The 26,760-nt window shown below is 43.9% G+C and overlaps 1 protein-coding gene across 2 annotated transcripts in view; it reads left to right on the forward strand.

The window, feature by feature from the left end:
- Window positions 1-315: 315 nt before the first annotated feature.
- The window catches only part of UST (uronyl 2-sulfotransferase), a 770,399-nt gene continuing 743,954 nt past the window's right edge, over window positions 316-26,760 (forward strand). Inside the window, exon 1 of one of the 2 annotated variants that reach the window (XM_073627439.1) lies at window positions 316-1,161. In XM_073627439.1, the coding sequence (XP_073483540.1) occupies window positions 960-1,161 (202 nt within the window). In that variant the 5' untranslated portion in view covers window positions 316-959. The remainder of the gene's footprint in view (window positions 1,162-26,760) is intronic. The other variant, XM_073627438.1, reaches the window with a different exon arrangement.

Genomic DNA, 26,760 nt, shown 5'->3' on the forward strand with positions numbered 1-26,760 from the left:
TAGCGACAAGAACCGGAGGGGGTCATATCACGTCCACCCGGAGGGAGAAGATGTTCCCGCCGTAGCCATTTTACAATGGCCCGGTATGGAAGTGGTTAATGGAGATACATTTCTGACCATTTACAATGCAAAAAGCGCTTCTAAACGCAAGCGTGACTAAACGTGGCACAATGGACGTTCTTTAACCGCCGGTTGTTAGCTGTCAAGTTTCATCGTTGAGGAGAGGTTTTAAAACGTCCCGTGTACATGAAGCCTAAGAGGAACAATTTTTCCATTGTTTTTTTTTCCTTCTTTCAGGAAGAGTCACCTTAACCTGGCACCATGCAGCGAAAGGAAAGCCCAGAGCTGAGAAGTCAGTCAGTGTGTACAGTCCCTGTCCATCGCCCTCATAGTTCTCCACCACCACAAGAAGCCCCCAGGGGTCGCTGGTGTGGAAATAAAGAGAAGTCATGAGGAGAAGAAGAAGAAGGGAGGAGGAGGAGGAGGAGGAGGGGGAGGGGAGAGACTGAGGGGAAAGCGACAAATGAAAACAACTTTCTTCTACTTCCACACATTTGAGGAAGAAAAAAAAAAAAAAAAAACTTGCCCGGTGATATGGAGAGAGTGGTAATCTGATGCCGCACTTCACCCTGAGGAGACAGAGCGGGGCGCACCGGACACGGCGGAGCTCCTGGGTGCCCTGCGGCTGTGAGGAGGAGGAGGAGGAGGGGCGGAGAGCACCCAGGACCGGAGCATAGGCGGAGGAGAGCGGATAGAAAGCACTCAGTGTCCGGGGACTCCCCCCATACAGTCCGGGGACCCCCCCCCCTATACAGTCCGGGGACTCCCCCTCACACACGGTGTCCATGTGGCATGGAGGAGACACTGTGCTGACTTCAGGGGGGCTCCCGCCAACTCTGCTCCAACTTGTCCAATGACACAGAGAGCGGCTCTGGTGATGGCTGAGCTCTTCCTGCCCTATGATGATGAAGAAGACCAATAACCACAAACACAGCAATCATGTTCCCAGGGAAGGCTGCCTGTCTGCACTGTCCCCTCACTTCTCCCTCAGACACTATGGCTTCTGCATGGGCACCCTGCTACTCTTCTGCCTGGGTTCCCTCTTCTACCAGCTCAATGGGGGACCCCCTCAGATCCTGCTGGACCTGCGCCTCTACCTGGGTAAGCTGTAAACTTGCTGGGAGTGACCTGATGTGCACAGTAAGGGGGGGAGGGGGGAACCTGTTGAGGGTGTCTATGGATACAGAAGGTTTGGTGTATAGAGAGTAGCTGCAGGTGCTTTGACAGGACCCACAACATCTGCAGGACAGGAATGTATGATAGCTTTGATCTCCAATCACAGCTCATTATATACCCAGAGGACACATTTATACCGGTGACATCCCATCCACAAAACAAATCGCCTGCTTAATCCAAACATGTCCCTTGTGTTCAGAGTGAATTAAAAAAACAGAGCTTTCTGAACCTGTATGGGTGGTCGATGTGAACGGACATGTGCCCATTTACATCAGGCTACCCCCGATCCGTCATGTTTAGGTGCAGAAAAACAAAAAAAAGAGAGCGCAGACCTTTTGCTTTATTTTCCTCCTGGACAGACTCAAGGGTGAGCGGATGTAAAAAGACGCAAGTTCATTTATGTGCATCAGCCATGGAGCCTCTGATCAGGTCCACCTAAAAAAAATAAACAATCGGTTAGCCTGTGTAAAAGGGGCAATGAACTTAAAGTGACTGTGGTTTGAAGAAAAATTCAATTCAAGTGTTTATTCTTAACTTCTAGCAGAAATAAACTGCAGAAAATACTCACCTCCACCAGCCAATTAAATGCTTTACCAGCTGCTTTCATCTTCTTTCTAGGCACCAGGTTTTCACCCTCTTGATTGGCCTGTGATGGATAACATCCCTGGCACACACGCATGCACACAGGGGTCGGCTATTCTGGTACAGCCAGAGTGTGCCAGGAATGCACATTCAATTGTGGGCCACTAATGTAAGAGGGCGCTTTTTTAATGGGCCACTAGTGTAAGAAGGTACTTTTCAATGGGGCACTAATATAAGAGGGTACTTTTTTAATGGGCCAATAGTATAAGAGGGCACTTTTTTAATGGGCCAATAGTGTTAAGAAGGCACTTTTTTAATGGGCCAATAGTGTAACAGGGCACTTTTTTAATGGGCCAATAGTGTAAAAGGGCCCTTTTCCATGGGCCACTAATGTAAGAGGGAACTTTTCAATGGGACGCTAATGTAAGAGGGTGCTTTTCATTGGGCCACTAATGTAAGAGGGTGCTTTTTATTGGGCCACTAAAAGGAGGGTGCTTTTTATTGGGCAACTAATATAAGAGGCTGCTTTTCAATGAGACACTAATGTAAGAGGGCACTTTTCAATGGGCCACTAATGTAAGAGAGAGCTTTTGAATGGTCCACTAATGTAAGAGGGTGCTTTACAATGGGCCACTAATGTAAGAGGGCTCCTTTTCAATGAGACACTAATGTAAAAGGGGGGTTTTCTATGGGACACTCATATAAGAGGGCTCCAGTGTAAGGGGACACTCTAATGTGCACAAACTATTTGTGATGATAAACTTTGTTTAAATAACATTATTGTGATTATAATTACTATTCTGTATTGCCGCTGCAAAGAGCAGAGCATGTGTATTATTGTTCTAATAAAATAGCACTGCAAAAGAGCATTAACACAACATTTTACCATACTCGTGTGTGTGGTCAGATATATGAGAGATGATCTGCAATTGGTTGTTCTGGGTTATTGCACATCATTGCTGCTTGTATTATGTTATTAAACATGCATTTTACGCCTATTCTGCAGATTTGTTTTACCATTGGAACAGACAACTTATATCAGTTGGTCAGTGGAGTCCTTAGCTTGTTGTCATGGCGTACTAATCATTAACATATTAAATATGTGGCATACATTTTAACTGAGTATTATGTGCATAATAATTTAAATGTGTTGTATAAAGGTTTTTGGAAGCAACATGTGTTCCTAATGCAGAGAAGGTTTATTTTTTTGGACATGCTTTTGTAGATTTGCAGCTTTGACTACTTCCACAGTAGCAGTGATGTACGGAAAAGTAAAGTGTGTCTGACTAAATATAATGATAAACTTAATGGCTGTAGATTATTTTAAAATGGCACTGTCATTTTAGCTGCTAAAATCTTCCACACAGAAGATATCAGAGTTGCAAGCAAGTGTTTTCTGATTTGTAAAATAGCATATTTACTTAAACTTGGCATTTGAATGGAATATCAGAAAATAAATAATACAGTGGCTAAGTGGTTAGAACTTCTGGCTGGCAGCACTAGAGTCTTCGATTTGAATCCCAACCATGGTACTACCTGTTCTCCCTGTGCCTGTGTGAGTTTCCTCCCACACTCCAAAGACATACTGGTAGGTCAATTGGCTCCTGTCTAAATTGGCCCTCGTATGTGTATAGAAGTTCACCTTCAGGACCCTAGAGAAAATAAAGATGCCTGAAAACAGGACTGCTATTTGCACAAAATAATATAAAAGCTATATACACCCATGTTGCCTGCATGACTGGAGTGTACTTTTAAAGTGGTGTTCCGCCCAAAAAAAAAAAAAAAATTAAAAGCCAGCAGCTACACATACTACAGCTGCTGGCTTTTAACAATCGGACTTACCTGTCCTGGAGTCCAGCGATGTCGGCACCGCAGCTGATGTTTGCATCAACTATCGGGTGCTGCCGCTTGCAGGTAAGGGTACCTGGCAGTGAAGTGTTACGGCTTCACGTGGGGAAACCTACTGTGCATGCATGAGGCCCTGCTCCTCTCTCCCACTGGCCCGGCGACAGGGAGAGAAGGAGGGAGCCCCACGGTGATGTCATGGGCCGCGGCCCGGACTCCCGGAAGTGGGAACAGGTCAAAGACAGGTACCCCACCCCCCGAAAGGTGCCAATTGTGGCACCGGAGGGGGAGAGGAGACAAATGAGCGGAAGTTCCACTTTTGGGTGGAACTCCGCTTTAATGACTCTTCCTGTAGTTCTCTGTTTTACAATCCCACATGAGCCATATACTGTATACAGTATTTTTACCATCTTCCCTACTTCCTATATACACCCCCTCCTTCCTAACACTTGAACTGAAATAGAAAGATTATGGAAATATCAAATATTTTCTATTGGTTTTCAGCGTATTCAGCAGACACTGTTTGCTGATATTGATTTCATTTGTACAACGCTGTTAGACATTCAGCATTCATCATGGGTAAAAACAAAAAGAAAATAAGAAATACAAGGAACTTGTAACCTTAAATACATTTCCTGGCTAGGTTTTCCTCAAATTTTTTGTTCTGCAAATCATGTAGGAAGCTACAGATGTCTAGTTATTATAAGTATATACTTGACTCTTTTTAATAGGTTACAAGATCTTGTTCTGTGAAAGACAGGGAAGTGACCTGTATTCATTCTGTAATGTATTGCATTTGGCATAAAGTAATATTAATCTGTTAAACTGAAAATCTGGTTGGGTTTTCTAAGTTAATTAAATATTTAGGTTGACCATCTGACTAAAGCATGGAAAGTGAATCATTCCATAAGCTTTGGATAAATAGAGTTCTCTGTGCTGCTGGGAACTATATTAAACTATTACAGACATTTACATGAGCCCTCATATGTAGCTAGCGAGCTTACACTTCTCTGTACGGATATCAGAACAGTTTTGACACTAGATCCACCTCCCTAGCCTATATTGTATATATAAGGACTTTACTTGGCCATAAATATCAACTTTGGCGGACTGCTAGAGCCCTGGGTCATTTGCTACTATGTTACTATTGCTGGTGGGAAGTTTAAGAGCCAATTTGTATATTGCTGTTAGGAGGTTTTTTTTTTTTTTTTTTTTTTGGAATCATTTACTCCAACACTGATCTTATGTGTAAAATAAAATACTCAAGCGCTGAAATTGAATAGATGCAAGTAAAAGAAATATATAGAATACTGCTGCAATCACTCCAAAATTGTCCCAGAGATGATTGGTCCACCAACTAAATGTGTACAATCACCCAAACGTTGAAACAAATGTATACATTTTGATAGTGATAAATTCAAGAATTATTGTGAGGATTAAGCTGCAATCAATTAGAGCTCATCAATAATTCTTTTTTATTTTCAATGGGTGCCTGAAACACTGATCTTATGTTCTTCTTATATGGATCTATATATTCCCCAACAATTTGGGGGCTTGGTCTTTTTAATATACTGACAATCTTTGGGGGATAAATGGAATGATTACTCCTATTTACACATACTGTATACTGTGTACCAGCTTTTGGCTTGTGTGGATGTGTACCCATGTAATGCTACATATGAGCCTTGGCCATATGCAGTGAGAAGTCATATATATCAAAATTGGAAATGGCTAATAAAGCGAAACTGCACTGCATCTGAGCACCACAAACCAAGAAAACTATTGAATGCATTTTTAATATTCAAAGCAAACTCGCCCATCCATACATGTTTCTATGCTTTATTTAGCTGAGAAATCGCTTTGAACAATACGTCCTAGCATTTCTGGCTGTGGCCATTTTGAATAAGGGCAGATGATTCATGTAGCATTTACTTCCTGGAATCATTCTACTCTTAGCTCAGGCATGCAGGCAGGAGGGTGTGCTTAGCTGAGAGAACCCCTCCTCCTCTCCTCCCATCCTGAAGACTCCTGAGATGTATGACATAATTTGCTTAGGTCTGGAAACTAACCGAAGAAATGTGAAAAAAAAAAAAAAAAAAATTAACCAAGTAATCGGGGTGGATATAAAACAATGATTTAAAAAAAAAAAAAAAAAAGGGATTTTTTTATTTTAAAATATATATATATATATATATATATATATATATATATATATATAATTTTTTTTTTTTAAATCAAATATTTGAATAAAATGCTTTTGGAGTAAAAATCTATCTAAAGATGGTTTTCTACGTACACTACAAACTGTATGATTGAATCGGTTCTGATATGGCTGTTTAACTAACCTAACAGCTTATTATTCTAAATAGGAAACCTTAATTTTGTTTGCAAATATTAAAGTTTCTAACTACCAGCAAGAATAAGCCCTTACATTTTAAAGAGCACCTGTAATTTCAGATCCATCCTGGCAGCGCGTTAGCGGGCATCCACTCACCTGCTGCTGCCAGGTCCCTCACCTTGTGTCACTACCGCATCACCAGCCATCCCATTAAAGTGAATAGGACTGTCGGTGAGTCAACAGCGGGACTGAGGAGGAGCCGCTGTTGGACTGAAATTATATTTGCTCTTTAAAAATTATGATTTAAATCGAGTTGATTTACATCAAGCCTTTTTACTAGTGATTTAAATCATGCAAGTAATTGTAAATATATACTTCCCTATCTATTTACTAGTACTAGCAGCTTGAGGATTAAAAATAATGTTGATTGAGAGAGTGACATTCCACTTTAAGAAAACCATACATGTTAGCCAGTGAGAACCCTAAGGACAAACCTAGGTCCTCAACTTTTGCAACATAGCAATAAGTAATTATAATTTTAGCTGTCTGTACTATATAATGTATTCTAAATTTGAAAGTATCTCACAAAAGTGAGTACACCCCTCACATTTTTGTAAATATTGTATTTCATCATTTCATGTGACAACACTGAAGAAATGACACTTTGCTACAATGTAAAGTAGAGAGTGTACAGCTTATATAACAGTGTAAATTTGCTGTCCCCTCACAATAACTCAACACACCATTAATGTCTAAACCGCTGGTAACAAAAGTGAGTACACCCTAAGTGAAAATGTCCAAATTTGGCCCAAAGTGTCAATATTTTGTGTGACCGCCGTTATTTTCCAGCACTGCCTTAACGCTCTTGGGCACCTAGTTCACCAGAGTTTCACAGGTTGCCACTGGAGTCCTCTTCTACTCCTCCATGACGACGTCACTGAGCTGGTGGGTGTTGGAGACCTTGCGCTCCTCCACCTTCTGTTTGAGGATGCCCCTCAGATGCTCAATAGGGTTTAGGTCTCGAGACATGCTTGGCCACTCCATCATCTTTACCCTCAGCTTCTTTAGCAAGGCAGTGGTTGTCTTGGAGGTGTGCTTGGGGTCGTTATGTTGGAATACTGCCCTGCAGCCCAGTCTCCGAAGGGAGGAGATCATGCTCTGCTTCAGTATGTCACAGTACATCTTGGCATTCATGGTTCCCTCAATGAACTGTAGCTCCCCAGTGCTGGCAGCACTCATGCAGCCCCAGACCATGATACTCCAACCACCATTCTTGACTGTAGGCAAGACACACTTGTCTTTGTACTCCTCACCTGGTTGCTGCCACACACACACTTGACACCATCTGAACCAAATAAGTTTATCTTGGTTTCATCAGACCACAGGACATGGTTCCAGTAATCCAAGTCCTTAGTCTGCTTGTCTTTAGCAAACTGTTTGCAGGCTTTCTTATGCATCATCTTTAGAAGAGGCTTTCTTCTAGGACAACAGCCATGCAGACCAATTTGATGCAATGTGCGGCGTATGGTCTGAGCACTGACAGGCTGACCCCCCACCCCTTCAACCTATGCAGCAATGCTGGTAGTACTCATACATGTATTTCCCAAAGACAACCTCTGGATATGATGCTTGTGCACTCATCTTTGGTTGACCATGGCAAGGCCTGTTCTGAGTGGAACCTATCCAGTTAAACAACTGTCTGGTCTTTGCCACTGTGCTGTAGCTCAGAAGAAGGTCCTGGAGGATTTGGGGATGGTCCACATTCGGGAAATAGACATTGACAAAGGTGTTCTGAACACTCTGAACCTTCCCCTTGAGCAGGAGAAAGTGACCCTGGGCATCGAACTGCACCTCACTAAGAGTCCACGGTACTTACTTAGCAACCAGTATTCTGACCCCTTTAGATTTAGAAATAGGCAAAGGACTGTGATCTGCCCATGGAAAGTCTCTATTGGTCAATTTGGTAACGCTGTCACTTCTGAAGTGCGTTTCTTGCAGAAAGGCAATTTGGGTTTTTACCCTTCTGGAGATCGGCTACTAGCCAGGAGCGTTTTTCTGGGACATTCAGTCCTCGTACATTGAGGGTGGAGATCTGAAGGGAGCCCATGGCAGGCCGAGAAAAGGCACACTAACGGGAAAGTTAAGGGAAGAAGAGCCACAAAGCAGCCCTGGATAGAACCCAAGAGAGGGAAGACCAAAGAGAAGAGAGGTAAAAGAGTGGCAAAGGGGAGGGGGGAGGGGAAGAATGTAGAGGTCAGAAGAAGAGACAAGAAACAGGGAAGAATAATGGCCAAGGTGTAAAACGTATAGCCCTTCTCGTCTCCCTTTCAGCTGGCAGAAAGGATAGGAAGAAAGAGAAACTAGAGGAGGGGTAGGAGAAGGCTACAAAAATGTATCACTCGGGTCCCTGATAGGGTGGCTCCCTGCTTGAGTGCCTGTGCGCTCTATCTGGGGGTGGAAATGCGCAAGTATAAAAAGGGGGTTAAACCAACAAAGAGAGGAGGTGCACGGACTGGGTGTCCAAGACAATCCTAGGGAGGAACTGATAGGACCGCACTCTACACCTGCTGAAAGGGCCAGACAGCAGTGGATAAAATAAGAGAACAGGTGGATTCGTTGTCACGTAAAGCTGGAAGACACAGGAGCGAAGCCAAGCCCTGTCCTCCGACCTGATGGCACGAGACAGAAGATAGCTAAAGCCCTGTCCAATGTCAAATAATATTGTGCGAGCATACATCAGTAACATATAATTGAGATATATTAAGAAAATACTCTGCTATGGGATGGACCCCATAGCCCCATGAGAATAGATAATGGCCACGTTATGATGGAAAAGGTGAAAAAAAAACAAAAAACGGCAGAACTCTCTCTCTCGGTGAGCAGCGGTAAGGCTGTTGTCCAGCAACCAGTCAATGCTCTATGTGCAAAAACTATGAGGAGGGCAGCATTCCGACTCGACCAGGGAAACTATTGACCGTGACACCCCAGGGCTGTAAAAGCCATATAAACACAAAATTAAGGCTGAAACAATTAATCGAGAACTAATCGATTACTATTTTCATAATTGATTAATCGACCAGTAACATAATGGGGTTAAAAAAAAAAGCTAAAATGAACCCTTTATAGTACAAAAAGAGCAAATTGCTACTGTAAATATTACTTTCACAGTTCTACGGTAAAAAAATGAACCCCTTAGACCTGTTTCACATCTATGTGTTTTTTGGTGCTTTTTGAAGAAACGCACTACAGTTCATTTACGTGGTTTCCTATGGGACACGTTCGCCCAAAACTGTGCTTTTTTGGTTCAATATACTTCAATAGAGAAGCTGCAGAAAAGCATGTAATGCGTTTTTGCAGCAATTTGTGCTTTTTAATCTGCCCAACAACAAATTGGCCAAAAAAAATGCAAAATGCAAATCGCAGCAAAAACACGTGCACAAAAATCAAAATGCACAGCAAAAAGCACTGCAGAAACAGATCAAAAGCAAACTGCATAGGTGTGTACTGAGCCTTATGCTGGCCACACGGATCAATTTCAGAAAAATCTTTGTACATTCGCTGAATGAAAGAATGTTGTTTGAAATTTTCACTTGTTTTTAACATTCTGTTTTTAAATGAATGTCATTTCTGAATGAAAACCACATACACTGTCTGAAAATTTCTTTGACCAAGTTTTCTATTATTTCCAAATTTTCCCGTCACTGTGGTTGAAAATGAACATCGATTTGACCCCACCAACGATTAGAAAATCGAACGAACGTTCTTAAAATTACATTGTTTTTGTTTTTAATAAAAAAAAATTGATCTCTGATGATATTTACCAGATTCACCCTTTAATAGTATATACAGTATATATCCTCTAATAGTGTGTGTATATACAGTCAATCTCTTCTGTCATTCTCAGAGTGGATTTGATATTTTGCTCCCTAACCATATAGTTGGTTATTTATATTTACCACTGCATAGAGATATTTAAGAATACATTACCTTTTTTTTAAACTTTACATTATAACTAAAATTATAACCACACATTTTTTTTTTAAGGTTATTAATCGATTAATCAAAACAATAATCTGCCAACTAATCGATTATGAAAATAATCGTTAGTTGCAGCCCTACACAAAACCCATCCCAAGCTGGGTGGGTATTCCAAGGTCCCTTTTGTCAGGCACCTAAAAGGCCAACCTAAGGGTCAGGGCCTGTCAAAACCAAAAATATTTAAAGAAGGGGGGTATGAGGCCCGGGGAGGTCACACACGACAAACAGGGAAACAAACCAGATATAGAAGAAATATGTATTAATGACATTTATAAATAGGACATCCATGGAATGCAAAAGATGTCTTTTGATGCAGCATGAGGCGGTCTAGGCCTTACTCGGCTGGGGGTCTCACGACTGGAGGCTCTGGAACGAGGTCTGTAGGAAGCCTCCGGATTCAACAAATAGTCCAACCAGTTGGGGACCTCGACAACGGGCTTGTCCAAGAAGCTGAACAGGGCTGGCAACTGCTCAGCAGAGCGCAGAAAAAACTCTTCCCCTGTGAAGATGAAATGGATTGGGTGGCCCTATCGATAGGTTTCCGCTGCCTCCCGGATAACTTCCTACAGAGGACGCAGCTCCTCCTCATTGCTTGGGTCTGCCTGGAGACATCAGGATACACTCTAATCGTGGCACCATCAAAGTCAGTAGGGCCTCTAGACCAGGCTTGGTGCAGAATTTCTTCTTTGGTGTAAAAATGGACCCGGCAGAGGACTCGCGGGGGAACTGCAGAGGCCGCTGAAGTTGAAGAAGGCGCATGAGACCCTTGCACTTGAACCGGGTCTAGCTCCAACTCAGCAGCAGGTGGTTTGCCCTGCAGCTGGTTGAGGATCGTTGTCACTGTGGCATGCAGATCCATGCCCATGGTGGCCTCTGAAATCCCCCTGAGGCGTAGGTTGTTTCTCCTATTGGTTATCATCATCATCTATACGAAGTTGGACATCAGTGAGATGGCGGCGGAAGGCCTGTTGGTCAGCCTCTAGAGCAGTGAGACTGCTGTCTGAAGAGTTTGCAGAGGCCTCAAGATCTGTCACCCGTTCCTCCACTGAATCCACCTGCTGACGAAGGTCATGTAGTTCATGAGAGAGAGCATTGACAATGGAGATGGCCACTGCCTGTAGGTCTTGTTTATAGGGAATGTCTGCCAGGATTTCCCAGATGGTATCCCCCGCATGAGCATCCAGCTCCTGTGTCTGCCTAGAGTTTGCTGGGGAGTCCGCCCATGGGAGCTCAGGGGACAGAATGGGTAAAACACACAGTAGCGCTGCTGCATCCTCCCCTGTGGCAGACACTGAAGGCTGCAGGGTCTTTTTACTAGAAGTGGAGCTACCGCGTGTCGGCGCCATCTTGGCAGGGGCCGCGGGAGAAAGAGCAGTGTGCTGGTGGAGGAAATAATGGGTAATGTCCGCTCCTCTCGGGTCCCCACCAGTCAGTTGTCTCTTCTCACCAAGCATGTGATCCCATGTAATTTTTGATTACATGTGGCAGGCCTAAGTTTATTAGTTATTAAAATGCTTGTTACTCCAGCATTTCATATTCCTGGTGACTCTGTTGTACCATGTTTTTGTGTTAAAAAGTATGCTGTTTTCTATTCATTTCTTCCTTTGTGTGAAATACCTGGTGATCCTGCCAGTCCCCATGCTTTCCTATTGCAAACTGGCCACGCTAGGCATGAGATCACATTCGCACTAGTGTGGTCAGTTTTCTGCCTGTGCTAGGAGCACAGCCTGCCTGTCCTATGATAACCCATAGATCATAAGAAATGCGCGGTGCTATGCATAGTTATGCCCCGTACACACGGTCGGACTTTGTTCGGACATTCTGACAACAAAATCCTAGGATTTTTTCCGACGGATGTTGGCTCAAACTTGTCTTGCATACACACGGTCACACAAAGTTGTCGGAAAATCCGATCGTTCTAAACGTGGTGACCTAAAACACGTACGTCGGGACTATAAACGGGGCAGTGGCCAATAGCTTTCATCTCTTTATTTATTCTGATTTGTCCGTCGGATTTGTGTACACACGATCGGAATTTCTGACAACGGATTTTGTTGTCGGAAAATTTTATAGCCTGCTCTCAAACTTTGTGTGTCGGAAAATCCGATGGAAAATGTGTGATGGAGCCTACACACGGTCGGAATTTCCGACAACAAGGTCCTATCACACATTTTCCGTCGGAAAATCCGACCGTGTGTATGGGGCATTACAGTGAGTCCGGTATGCAGACGTATAGCTACTACTCGTATCCAAATTTATCGACAACAGTTCCATCTGCTGTTGGTAAAACCGACAAACTAAACAAGAAGCGCTTGAAAAGACACTTAAATTCATCAAACATATAAAAGGCACATGGACACAGACAAACGGCTATTTCTTCAGCATAACAAAAGATATGGCATGGAGCTTTCCTTCTTGCTGATTACACTTTCTGCCAGCAAGGTCTATTCAGAGGTTGTACTAAATGCACTGGAGCTTGGCGCTGGCACTGGTTTCACAAGGATCATTATGGCAACAGTTGCTAAGACTGTCTACTGTACAGACAAATGTGATTATTTTGAAACCTTGACTATATAGATGAGAGGTTGATTGTGCTCCATGCTTCTTGATGGTTCCGGCCAGTGGTTCCGCTCCCAAAGTCTTCCCGCGGCCTCGTAAAGTCACTTACGGCATGATATGCATGGCCCAAAAAAAAAAAAAAAAAATCGGGTTTAGTTTTTTAAAAATTTAATTGAAGTGTATTTTTTCCCCAAAAATTGCGTTTGAAAGACCGCTGCGCACACACCGTGTGAAATAAAATATTGCAACAATCTCTGATCTCTGATAAAAATATACATATAATGTTTGGGGGTTCCAAGTAATTTTCTAGCAAAAAATAGTGATTTTAACTTTTGTAAGAAACAAGTGTCAGAAAAAGGTTTAGACTTTAAGGCTCGATTCACACCTATGCATGTTGCTTTTGAGCGTTTTTGGAGGTTTTTTTTTTTGATGCTTGCCACGTTTTTGAGCAGCGTTTTTGCCGCGTTTTGCGTTTTTTTTTTTACAGTTTTAAAAAAAAAAAAAAAAACGGCAAAAACGCATCAAAAATGCACCAAAAATGCTGCAAAAACGGTGCACATGCGTTTTTGATGCTGGTCCATTGAACTGTATTACATGCAAAACGCTGCATTTTGCATGAAAAAAAGTCCCTGACCCTTTCCAAAAATGCAGAGATACAAAAAGGCATTGATGTGAACATGTTCCATAGGAACCCATGTTAAAAAATTCCCATGCATTTCTGCAAAATGCATCAAAAAACGCGCTAGTGTGAATGGAGCCTAAGTGGTTAAACTTCCCTCATGTCAGGCAAAGTTCATCCCTTTGATCTAAGGAGGAAAAGTTACAATGTTTATAGTTCTCTACCAGCAGGACAGTGTTGTGAAAAACTTGGCAGGCTGCCTGTTTTTTTTTTTTTTTTTTCTTTTGACAGCTGAGTGAGCAGAGAACTCTCTACACTTGTTACATGAATGAATCGGGAAATTCTGCATAGAGATCGTGAGGGGGGTTGAATCGAGATCACAATTTTTTCTAACGATTAATTGTGCAGCTCTACTACTGAGGGAGTAGCGGAAACAGCCAATGCTATACAGGTGATTATTCCCCAGCTGCCTGAAAAATATTTACTATGGTCTGCTGCAATTTACCAACTACTGTCAGCACACAGCACGAAACTTGGATGACTACAAGCTTATTGATTTGTAGTGCCAACATTCTATTTCTACTGACTGTTTAGTTTACCACTGGATCCTTTCCCCTGTGGAATATATATTTAACTTGGGACTTGTGGCACATGCATGTTTTTCTGGGATCCTTTATATTCCATTTCGATTCATATGGTTTTATACAATAAAGAACTTTAAAGCATTTTGAGCTGATGTCAGATATTGCCTGCACCTTTTGCCACAGATAATTATGTGTAGACATTTACATGTTTGATTAATTTAGGTGTCTTTCAGTGTGCTTCTGGTTTAGTTTTCAGATTATGGTACTGTGCTCCAATAATCAGACGTGTGCTTATACCCCCCCCACCACCAAATAGCCATTCACTGGGAAGATCCGTGTATTGCCTTCCCTGCAGCTTCCACCCCCAGCTCTTTCAGCCACTTCTGCAGCTGAGAACCGAGGGACATGTGATCACTTAAAGCGGAGTTCCGCGTGGGTAAAAAAAAATTAAGTCAGCAGCTACAAATACTGTAGCTACTGACTTTTAATATAAGGATACTTACCTGTCCTGGGAGCCCGCGATGTCAACACCCAAAGCCGATCTGTCCCTCGGCTCTAGGTGCAGGCACTGGCATCATTACTGAGGGGAACAGGAAGTAAAACCTTACTGCTTCAAAGCCTGTTTCCTACTGCGCATGCACAAGTCGTGCTGTGTTTTCTGAATGGTCCCTGCTGTCTTCTGGGACCTGTGTGTCTCTCAGAAGGCAGCGGGGGGAGGAGGAGGGGCCGGATATTACGTAGTTCGTGGGACAATGTGCAGCGATCTTTCCCCGGAAGTGGGAGCAGATGCCTGGATTTGACAGGTATCTGCTCCCCCCTGAAAGGTGCCAAATGTGGCACCAGAGGGGTGGAGCAATCCGATCAATCAGTGGAAGTTCCATTTATTGGTGGAACTCCGCTTTAAAAATAGAAAAAGAAAAAAGTGTTTATAGGTTTATTTTTTATATCAATACACGTTTTACCTTTCACTTCTATTTTAAAACTGCATGGGTTATTTTACAAGGTGAGGGTTTATATGGCCTTGCATTAAAGCTTAACTCCACTTTTGTTGAGAAAAAAACATTCCCCTTTGGGTGATTAAAGGGGTTGTAAAGATGTTTTTTTTTTTTTTTTTAAAATAACAAACATGTTATACTTACCTTCACTGTGCAGCTCGTTCTGCACAGAGTGGCCCCGAACCTGGTCTTCTGGGGTCCCTCGGCGGCTGTTTCAGCTCCTCCCCGCAAGCATTTACCACCTTCATGCGAGCTCCCTCGCACGGTGGTGAGTGCTTGCGGGCGCGCTCCCGTGATACAGCCGGCGGCTATAGCCGCTCGCTGTATCACTCGGCCCCGCCCCCCGGCGCGCCGCGTCATCGGATGTGATTGACAGCAGCGCGAGCCAATGGCTGCGCTGCTTTCAATCCATCCACTGCAGCCAATCAGCGACCAGGCTGAGCTGCAATGAAGCTGACGAGGACGAGGAGCGAAGATTCGAGGCGTCAGGTAAGTAAAACGGGGGGGCTGGGGGCGGCGGTACTGTCAAAAGTTTTTTCACCTTAATGCATAGAATGCATTAAGGTGAAAAAATTTTTACCTTTACAACCCCTTTAATGTACATTGCAGGGATTTGCCAACATCACCGCCGGGCTCCCGCGATCGCCGCTGACACATGGAGAACTGGGATCTGTGTGTGTAAACACACAGTTTCCGGTTCTCTGAGGGGAAAACAGACAGATCGTCTGTTCATACAGAGTATGAACAGTGATCTGTCATCTCCCCTACACAGTCCCCTCCCCCCTTCAATTAAAACACACACTAGGGAACACATTAACCCATTGATTTGCTGATTTTCTTATAGTGTGTATGAGCCTTTAGTGTAATGCAGGGGTAGGCAAGCGGCACGCCAAGCCTCTTTTGCCGGCACTCGACTCCCTCCCCATCAGCAGAGCAGCACAGGGAAGTGTCAGTGAGACACTAATGCATTCCAATTTCAGATTTCCCCACGCCGCACCTGCACTGAGGGGGAGGCACTGTGCCCCCACACATTGTAAAATATGGGAAACATTTCTTGGTTCTCTAACTTTGCTGTAGCTGCAATCGTCAGTTTTTGTGATGGGGAAGAGATTAGGTGCAGTTCTGCTGGGGGGGGGTCCCTATTTCCAGGAGGAGGACTGTCTTGGCCACTGCTAAAGTTGATCACAGTCCTTCTAGCCCCACCCACCATCTGGAGGAAGATGACTCGCTTGGTTGCCCCTACCCATCTCAGAAAGCAGGGATTTCACTGTGATTGAGAAAACCTCCATCAGGTGACAGACTGTTGAGCTTCTGGGAACTTTTTTGAAATTATTCCTGAACCTTCTAGTAGATGATAGGCTCAGCAATGGCATGCAATGTCAAGCTGCTGCTAACAAAGCAAACAGAATATTGGCATGCATTTAAAAAGGGGATCAACTCCAGAGATAAAAGGATAATTCTCCCGCTATACAAGACTCTGGTCCGCCGCATGTAGAGTATGCTGTCCAGTTCTGGGCACCAGTCCTCGGGAAGGATGTACTGGAAATGGAGTGAGTACAAAGAAGGGCAACTAAGCTAATAAAGGGTCTGGAGGACATTAGTTATGAGGAAAGGTTGCGAGCACTGAACTTATTCTCTCTGGAGAAGAGACACTTAAGAGGGGATATGATTTAAAATTTACAAAGACCGTACTGGTTACCCCACAATAGGGATAAAACTTTTTTGCAGAAGGGAGTTTAACAAGACACTTGGCCACTCATTAAAATGAGAAGAAAAGAGGTTTAACCTTAAACTACGTAGAGCGTTCTTTACTGTAAGAGCGGCAAGGATATGGAATTGCCTTCCACAGGCGATGGTCTAAGCGGGGAGCATCGATAGTTTCAAAAAACTATTAGATAAGCACCTGAACGACCACAACATACATTGATATACAATGTAATACTGACATATAATCACACACATAGGTTGGACTTGATGAACTTGTTTCTTTTTTCAACCTCGCCTACTATGTAACTATGTAAGTTACTACTGAACCCCTGCACTCTGTGTCCCTTTAAGCCACAGCCCGTATTCAGTGCAATGAAAATCACACCTAACCACTTTTTCTGCGGCGTGGAGCGCCACACTTTTTCTCAGCTGCGGGGGCCCAACATATGATCCTGCACACAGGCTCACTGCTTTCAGAGAATGCCCCTGACCTGAGCTCATCATTGCGCATCTATTCCAGATGCTTGTATTTGACATCACATACAAGCACGTGGGCTGGATGTGAGAGGTGGATCAGCAGGATGAGTGTGCCAGTACAGGTAGATGTGTCTCATCTCTGCTTCCTTTCACCACTCTGCATATCACACATATTATAGATGAGAAGAGGGTACAGCGGTGGAGCAGATGAGCAGGAGGTTACAGCGGTGGGGCAGATGTGCAGGGAGGTACAGTGGTGGAAGAGATGAGAAGGGGGTTCAGTAGTGGGACAAAAGAACAGGGGGGGGGTTCAGTGTTGAGCCAGATGAGCAGGGGGGTTCAGTGTTGGGCCACAAAAGCAGGGGGTAGAGCAGTGGGGCAGATGTGAAAGGAGGTGTATTGGTGGTGCAGATGAGCAGAGGGTTACAGTGGTGGGGCAGGAGAGCAGGGGGGAACAGAGGTGGGGCAGAAGATCAGGGGGATACAGAGGTGAGACAGATGTGCAGGAGGTACATTGGTGGGGCAGATGAGAAATCGGGTTACAGTGGAGCGGAAGATGAGCAGATGGGTTCAATGTTAGGACAGATGAGAAGGTGATTCAGTAGTTAGGCAGAAGAGCATGGGGATAAGGCGGTGGAGCAGATGTTCAGGGAGGTACAGTGGTGGGGCAGGTGAGAAAAGGGGTAAATTAATGGGGCAGATGAGCAGGGGAGTTGCCGTGGTGGGACAGAAGAGCAAGGGGGTACAGTGGAGGGGCAGATGTGCAGGAGATACAGTGGCGGGAGGGATGAGAAGGGGGTTCAGCAGTAGGACAGAAAAGCAGGGGGGTACAGTGATGGGGCAGATGAGCAGGGGGTTACAGTAGTGGGACAGATGAGCAGGGGGGGTTCAGAATTGGGCCAGATGAGAAGGGGGTTACAGTGGTGGGAAAGATGAGCAGGGGGGTTCAGTGTTGGGGCAATGGAGAAAGGAGATATATTGGTGGGACAGATGAGCAGGGGTACAGAGGTGGGGCAGATGTGCAGAGGAGAAAGGAGGTACATTGGTGGAACACATGAGCAGGGGGTTACAGTGGTGGGGCAGAAGAGCAGGGGGAACAGAGGTGGGATAGATGTGCAGGAGGTACAGTCGTGGGGCAGATGAGAAAGGGGGTTACAGTGGTGGGGCAGATGAGCAGATAAGTTCATGTTAGGACAGATGCGAAGATGGTTCAATGGTGGAGCAGATGAGAAAGGGAAAACATTGGTGGGGCAGATGAGCGGGGGTTACAGTGGAGGGACAGAAGAGCAGGGGTTACAGTGGTGGGGCAGATGTACAGGGGGTTACAGTGGTGGGACAGATGAGCAAGGTGGTACAGTGGTGGTGCAGATGTGCAGGGGGTTACAGTGGTGGTGCAGATGTGCAGGGGGTTACAGTGGTGGTGCAGATGTGCAGGGGGTTACAGTGGTGGTGCAGATGTGCAGGGGGTTACAGTGGTGATGCAGATGTGCAGGGGGTTACAGTGGTGGTGCAGATGTGCAGGGAGTTACATTGGTGGTGCAGATGAGAAAGGGGTACATTGGTGGGGCAGATGTATAGGGGGTTACAGTGGTGGGGCAGATGAGCGGGGGTGTTACAGTGGTAGAGCAGATGAGCAGGGGGGTTCAGTGTTGGGGCAGAAAATCAGGGGGGTAGAGCAGTGGGGCAGATGTGAAAGGAGGTGAATTGGTGGGGCAGATGAGCGGGGGGGGGGGTACAGTGGTGGGGCAGATGTGCAGGGGGGGGTACAGTGGTGGGGCAGATGTGCGGGATGGTAGAGTGGTGGGGCAGATGTGCGGGGTGGTGGGGCAGATGTGCAGGGTGGTAGAGTGGTGGGGCAGATGTGCGGGGTGGTAGAGTGGTGGGGCAGATGTGCGGGGTGGTAGAGTGGTGGGGCAGATGTGCGGGGTGGTAGAGTGGTGGGGCAGATGTGCGGGGTGGTAGAGTGGTGGGGCAGATGTGCGGGGTGGTAGAGTGGTGGGGCAGATGTGCGGGGTGGTAGAGTGGTGGGGCAGATGTGCGGGGTGGTAGAGTGGTGGGGCAGATGTGCGGGGTGGTAGAGTGGTGGGGCAGATGTGCGGGGTGGTAGAGTGGTGGGGCAGATGTGCGGGGTGGTAGAGTGGTGGGGCAGATGTGCGGGGTGGTAGAGTGGTGGGGCAGATGTGCGGGGTGGTAGAGTGGTGGGGCAGATGTGCGGGGTGGTAGAGTGGTGGGGCAGATGTGCGGGGTGGTAGAGTGGTGGGGCAGATGAGCAGGGGGGGTACAGTGGTGAAACATTTGCTGGAGGGACAGTGATCTGAGGTGTGAAGGTGCATGAATTGGGGCTCATCTTAGGTGCGGACTACTAAATTAGTTTACAGCATTTACTTTATAAAAATCACTGGAGATGGATTACACAGTGTACCACAACGTCTTGTCGCCAAAACGAATAATGGGCTCCACCATTCATAAAAGAAAAGGCCTCCACATAGTGTAAAACCGTATTGCATCAATTTATTAATAAAAAGTGGAATACTTACATCAATGATTGCTGACATATACAACCACTGAAGCAATGTGATCACATAAGGAATACAGGTAGTGCAAAATCATGGAACGGGCTCAATGCGACCGTGTCGGGTGACTCCTTTAGCGGATTATGGTCAATCTTTATCCTCACTGAACAGACTTCCATGTTCAACATTTTGCACTTTTGAACTGTTTAATGTGTACAATATTTCACCCATATTGAATAGATTCACACCTTCATCCCTGTTCATTTGAGCTGTTTAATATAAAGCGGCTGTTTGCACCTTTTTAGTTTATTCACAGGTGGATTACTCACCAAGTTTGCATGGTTGTTCTAACACTTTTTATTGGTACATTTTTGCATATTTTTATGTTTCATATTTAGAGTTGCATTTATGCACAATTGATTGTTTTTTGCTGGTATTGCACTAGCAACACGGTTTATTTTCAGCGCTGCACGTTTTAAAAATCATTACTTACACAATTTGCCTGATTGTTGTACCAGCAGCTATTATTTATTTAGATATTAGCGCAGTCATTTTTTTACTTCATTATGTTTTCATAATTATCAATCAGCTGTGGCAGCTGCAGTGCACTAATAAGGAAAGCTGCTTGGCCTGCATCCCTTTTAGATGTGATTTCCTATTGCGAGTATCTCACCAAAAATGGCATTTTTGTTGCAAGGAATGCCTGATATCTGACTTGTATCTTAGGCTGAGTTCACACTCATTAAGAGCAGGCATTTGAGAGGCGTTAAAAAGGCCCCTCAAATGCCTTTGCACAAGATACAATGGACAGCACATAGTGCTGTTCACATTAAGCGTTGCATCGCTTTTAAATTGAAGTCTCATGTCAAGTCAGGAGGCGTTTGATATCTTTCAATGCCTCCCATTCAAGTCTATGGTAACCCTTCGCAAATGCTCTGGCAGGCAGTTGTGAAGCGGTTGTGGGGCGTTAAGATTAGTTCACTTACTGTAATGGAATAGGCATTTGTGGAGCAGTTTTAACGCTTGTCAAATGCTTCAAAACTGCCAATAGGGCATTTGGGGAGCATTTTTAACTCATTAATGCTTGTAAAACGCCTGTCTAATGCCCATACTAAAGCTCATTGACGTCTGACACCCATACTAACATCAGAAATTTAGTCAAGTGTGAACAAGCCCTTATGCTGGCCATACACTATACGAAAAATCGGCCGAAAATCGGTCATTTGGCCAGTTCGTTTGTTTTTCGGCCAGTTAATGGGCACAAAATCAGTAATATTTGGGACGTTTTTGAGCCAAAAAAACAAAGGACAAGTTTGGAAATTTTCTGCCAAACTAATGATAAATTGAAAGGTGGTTAATGTGTTTCCTGTCCGAACTGTTTGCACTAGGTATATGTAAAAAAAACTAACAAAAAATGGATTCATTTATGTCCACTGAATTTTCCTATAGTGTATGGCCAGCATAAGTGTTGGCTCTGGGAAAATCGGTGAGCCAATCACACAAGCAGGAAATTTTCTGGGGGGCATTCTGTATGCCATATTGTATTGCACTTTTACAGAAAATTTACAGAGCTGCAGATTAAAAAGGGAAAGGTAATTTTTAATAACATTCAATTACAATATGACTTGTGTTGCAATTGTATACGCTAAATTATTTATATGTATTTGCTGTTTTTTGCTCCCTTGAAAATGGAGTTACCCTTTAAGAATGCATTTCTTTGCTTTTCATAAACAAAAACCTGTGTTTCAAGATTAAAACTAAAGATCATTTCAGTTTATATTAAGATGTGTTTGTTGGTAAGGTATACACTGTAATATATTCTCACATAGGAGGTGTTGTGAGTAAGACCCATGTAGTTGGTAACTTTAGTATTAGGGCCAGTTCACACCAGGTGCAGTTCCATGCAGTTCCGTGTGCTTTTTTTCTGCACTAAAAATGCATGCACAGTGTTTTCCATGTATTCCAATGGCTCTAGTTCACACCATGCAGTCAGTTTCCGGTGCAGAAACTGACCAGAAACTGACTGCATGGTGTGAACTAGAGCCATTGGAATACATGGAAAACACTGTGCATGCATTTTGTGCAGAAAAAAAGCGCAAGGAACTGCATCTGGTGTGAACTGACCCTTATACTACATACACCTTGGTGAGGATTACTGTGTATGTGCAATTGTGACAACAGCTAGGGTCTCCATTGGTTTGCCTATTTTACAGAAATGTAGTGAAAATGTTGGTGTTAAAAAGGTTGCATTGATTGGTTAACACCATAGACTGAAAATGAAAGTCTTTTAAACAAAGTATTTGGCTTTGTCATCACATACAGAATTAAGCAATCCTTAGACCCCTTTCACACTGAGGCCTTTTTCAGGCGCTACAGCGCTAGAAATAGCGCCTGAAAAAAGCCTCACCTGCGGACCCAGTGTGAAAGCCCAAGTGCTTTCACACTGGGGCGCTGTGCTAGCAGGGCGTCACAAAAAGTCCTGCCAGCAGCTTCTTTGTAGCGGTGGAGGAGCGGTGAATACCTTCCCATTGAAAACAATGGGGCAGCGCTGCAGCTGCATTTTGCGGGAGGATTTAACCCCTTTTTGGCCGCTAGCAGGGGTTAAAACCGCCCCGCTAGCGGCCGAATAGCGCCGTTAAAACGACGGTAAAGCGGCGCTAAAAATAGCGCCACTTTACTGCTGACGCCCGGGGCGGCTTAGTGTGAAAGGGGTCTTAATCTGACAACTACATTTTAAACACCTGAAACTACAATGAGATAGCAATATCTTTCTGAACAGTTGCATAGTCCTGACTACCGATGCAGTCTGATGGTATGGGGTCCTCACTCATATTTCACTCATTTTCATAGAATTGTGACATTGTAGAGGTAAAAGTCTTTTGAAATTCGTCTGCATCTTTGAACTTGTATATAATAAACACATAGACATTAAGCCACAGTCTTTGGATGCAGTCAGATTTTACCTGTTTGGACCTGGATCTCATATCTGTAAGCTGTCTACACACACCACTGGTTGAAACTTATATTGGGTAATAACAATCAGACCCGTTAGAATAAGTTGTTTGATTGCAACCATTTTAGTCCTAATAAGCTGGCACTGGAGGGGTCTACAGGACACCTCAACCTTTATAAATGTTTAGCAAACAATATTGTAAATTAAAAACACACTATGGGGTCTATGTAAAAAAAAAAACGTTGCTGTAGGAATTTGACAAACATTCGTACAGCCCCAATGAAATACATATTTATACATATATGCATTCTTTAAAAATACATCACTCAAGAAATAAACACATTATGGCCACTAGATGATCAGTGCTCGACAAATCCCAGGCACCAGTTCGCCATGGTGACAAGAAATTGTGTCCTGGCGCCTGGGTTGCTGCCCGAATGCTTCCACACACACCGCATACCTCCCCCGGCTATGTATCCTTGGCTCCGCTTGCCCATCTGCGGGCCCGGGACCGGCATAGTGGGTGCCACCAGGATAAAGGGAGGGAGGAGTGTGAATGCACATTCCAATTGCTGTCCCAAAAGTGATATGTATGCCGTCATTTCCTGGTCCCCGTTGACACTTTTCCTAGCCATCAAGACTGGGAAAGAATGTAATGCAGTGTGATGTGCATTGCATTACATTCAGTGGAGCACAGGAGAGACATGCAGGGTCTTTTAGACCCCTGGATATCCCAATAAAGGGAACCTGTCACCAAAAGAAATCATCACATAGGGGTTTTTTTTTACCCCAATGTGATGAAGTGTAAGTGAAAAAAGAAATTTTTTTAATTGTAAAATATTTAAGTTACACCCAAGTACATAAAATCTCCCTTCCCGAAAAAAATTGAGGCCCCCCCACATATACACACGTACAAATGTAAATGCATGCGTTGGGGCGCCTACGGCTAAAAACGTTTATTGAGATGCACATGTTACTCAAAACCGCGCGTGCTGGAATTAGAGCGATAATTCTAGCACCAGACCTCTTTCATAATGCTAAACTGATGACCTATAGGGAGCTTTTAAAGCATCGCCTATGGAAAATATATGGTACTAGGTTTGTCACCATTTTCACGGGCGCACACAAATTTAAGACTTGACATGTTGGGTATCTATTTACTCAGTGCAACCTCGGCTTTTATATTTTACCAAAAAATTGGGTAATTTATTGCATTTTTGTGCCCCTTGAAATTAACTTTAATGCGTCTACTGAATTTTTTCTTACCTTTGCGGTAAAAACTTGGAACTACCACTGTTTTATTATCTAGGGTGTCTACGTTCACAAAATATATAATGTTTTGGGTGTTTTATGTAATCTTCGGACCTAAAATGATTTTTTTAAACATGTGTGCAAAACAATGCAAAAACAGCTCTGACAGTGAAAGGGTTTTATCACATTTTAGATGTTCTACCATAAGCTTTGTTGGTAAAATAAAAAAACTGGCTCTTAACTTTTTTAGCTGGCTCCTAGATTCAAAGCAAATTTGTCAAGCCCTGCTTATAATCATAGAGGATTATTATCTTACACAAAATATGGTTTTGTTGGGGCTGGGCAAAAATTCATACGGCAAAGTTTGTAAAGCTGATTTGCTGACATATTTAGGCCTCATGCACACAGGGTGTCTGTTTAGCCTTTCTGAATGCCGTTTCTCCTGGCAGGAGAAAAGCAGCAAAAAAAAACCACGGTAAAAGCGGCGTATTGCACACGCATTTAGATGTGTTTAGGCGCATCTTCTTTTTTTTTTTCATTTTTTTGCTCTTTAGCTCCTCTCTTGAACACACCTTTTAGGGTCCTTTCACACAGGCTTTCCGCCCGTGCAAACTCTGTTTTGTTCAGCTGGGGATCGATCCGCTGATCCCTGCTGTGCAGGCGGGTGACGGGTCTGTCTCCGCTCAGTGTTCAGAGACAGACCTGTCAGAGTCCCGATCTCCTCTATGGGAAATCGGATGAAAACTGATCTGCATGTCCGTTTTCATCCGATCCCATCCGATCCTATCCTCCAGACAGATGGAAAATATGGTTTCCATCCGTCTAGATTTCACGGACAGGATCAGATTGGATACCGGCGGATGTCAGCGGACATGTCACTGCTGACATCCGCTGCTCCATAGAGGTGCATGGTCTGATCAGGTCTGCCTGAAAAACTGACAGGCAGACCTGATAGGCGTGCCCATTTGAAAGGGGCCTTATTGTTTTTCTTCTGCCTGTGAACGCTACCCCCTAAATGCCTGCAAAAGTGGCATTTTTTCAAGCCGATTTACATGAGGCCTAAAAGTCAAACGTTAATGCAACTCTGTAAATATGATACACTAGTACATTTATTTTTTAGATGCATGCAGTTTAGTTAGTGAATTGGGCATGCTTCTCCTTTCACAGTCAAGTCACAGGGTGGATGTGGGAAGAGCCCCTTTATCCAGTGGGTTGAACGAAAAAAACTGACCAAATTCCCCCACCCATGCATCTAACGTCAATGCCAGAATCCTCCTCACTGTGTCATTGTATTTGGACAGCGGAGAGGCTTCCCTGACATCAGAATACACTGATCAGTGCTCCAGGCTATAGCCTGGGGTGCTGATCGAGACAAAATTTTCTAGCAGGGCAGTTGTACAGAAGTTGATTGGGCTTAGCCTAATGCTTAGCTCATCCCTACTTACCAGTCCCTAAATATGATGACTGTGTTAGTATGTGTCTTTCAGGCTAAGTACATTTTCTGCAAGTACAGAAAAATCCCTGTGGTTCCTGTCAGAAATCCAGGACTTTTGCAACTTCCTGTACACTTAATGTCAAACATTGATATCAGGCTTCCTAGTTTTTTTTCACTCCCGGAGAGGTAAACTTTACCCAATTGTGTAGGAGTGCAGCCAGTCTGCCTTTTCCACCCAGCTTGCTGGGGGACAGGTCTACTTTATGTAGACATCAGAGATCTAAACAGGTAATTGATGCCTCCTAACTAGCATAACCTGATGTAAGTTTTAAAACTGAACTCCAGCTTCCTTGTCACTTTAAAATACAGCTCCAATTCCAAAATTGGGACGCTGTGTAAAACCTACATAAAAACATAATGCAATGATTTGCAAATCTCATAAACCTATATTTTATTCACAATAGAAATCATCAAATGTTTAAATTGAGAAAATGTACTGTTTTAGAAAAAAACACATTATTTTGAAATTGATGGAAGTAACACATCTCAAAAAGTTGGGGCAGGGCCATGTTTACCACGCTGAACAATACAGTGTCTGGGAATGGAGGAGACCAGTTGCTGGAGTTTTGGGAGAGAAGTGTTGTCCCATTCTTGCCTGATATAAGATTCTAAATCCTCAACAGTCCTGGGTGTTTTTTGTTGTATTTTTTGTTTCAAGATGCACCAAATATTTTCAATTGGTGAAAAGTCTGGACTGCAGGCAGGCCAGTTAGGAACCAGACTCTTCTACTACAAAGTCATGCTGTTGTCATAGATGCAGTAGTGATTAGGCATTGTCCTGCGGAAATGTGCAAGGCCTTCCCAGAAAAAGTCGCCATCTGGTAAGGAGGCCATGCTGCTCTAAAACCTGGATATATCTTTATAGCATTGATGGTGCCTTTCCAGATGTGCAAGCTGCCCATTCCATACACACGAATGCAACCCATATCATCCTAGATGCAGGCTTTTGAACTGAGCGCTGATAACAAGCCAGGAGGTACCTCTCATCTTTAGTCCAGAGGATGCAACGCCCACGGTTACCAAAAGAATGTCAAATTTCTATTTATTATATTATACCTGTTTTTAATGCAGTGCCATCTGAGGGCCCCATAAAAACATGGGCATCTAATATTGTGTTTCGGCCTCATCCCTTGCGCACAGAGATTTCTCTGTATGCTCAGAATCTTTTGAATATGCACTGTAGATGATGTTATATTTGCAGTTTTATGTTGAGGAACATTATTCTGTCCCTGCACACGATATTTAAATGTAGGTGGCAGACCTTTCAAATATCCACCTCTCCTCCCTTTAAAGATGCAGGCCCCTCGCCTCTACATCTGCTCAAAGTTAATTATACAGCTTGTCTGAGCTTTCAGAAAACAGGGGGTAGGGAGCTGAAGTTACACTTTGCAGAACTCAGTGAGAGCTAATTGTCAGTCACAGGCTTTTTTCTCTTAGTGTCGGAAAAACATATCAGAAGTGACTCATGCAGATAGCAGAGGAATGAGGCAGCGAACAAAAATGTCATTTAGTGCTCTGGATTGAGACAAGTACACACTATAGAGGGATATGCTTTGTTCATATTTCAT

The sequence above is a fragment of the Aquarana catesbeiana genome, linkage group LG04 (genome assembly GCF_042186555.1).
Source record: "Aquarana catesbeiana isolate 2022-GZ linkage group LG04, ASM4218655v1, whole genome shotgun sequence".
Classification (NCBI taxonomy): domain Eukaryota; kingdom Metazoa; phylum Chordata; class Amphibia; order Anura; family Ranidae; genus Aquarana; species Aquarana catesbeiana.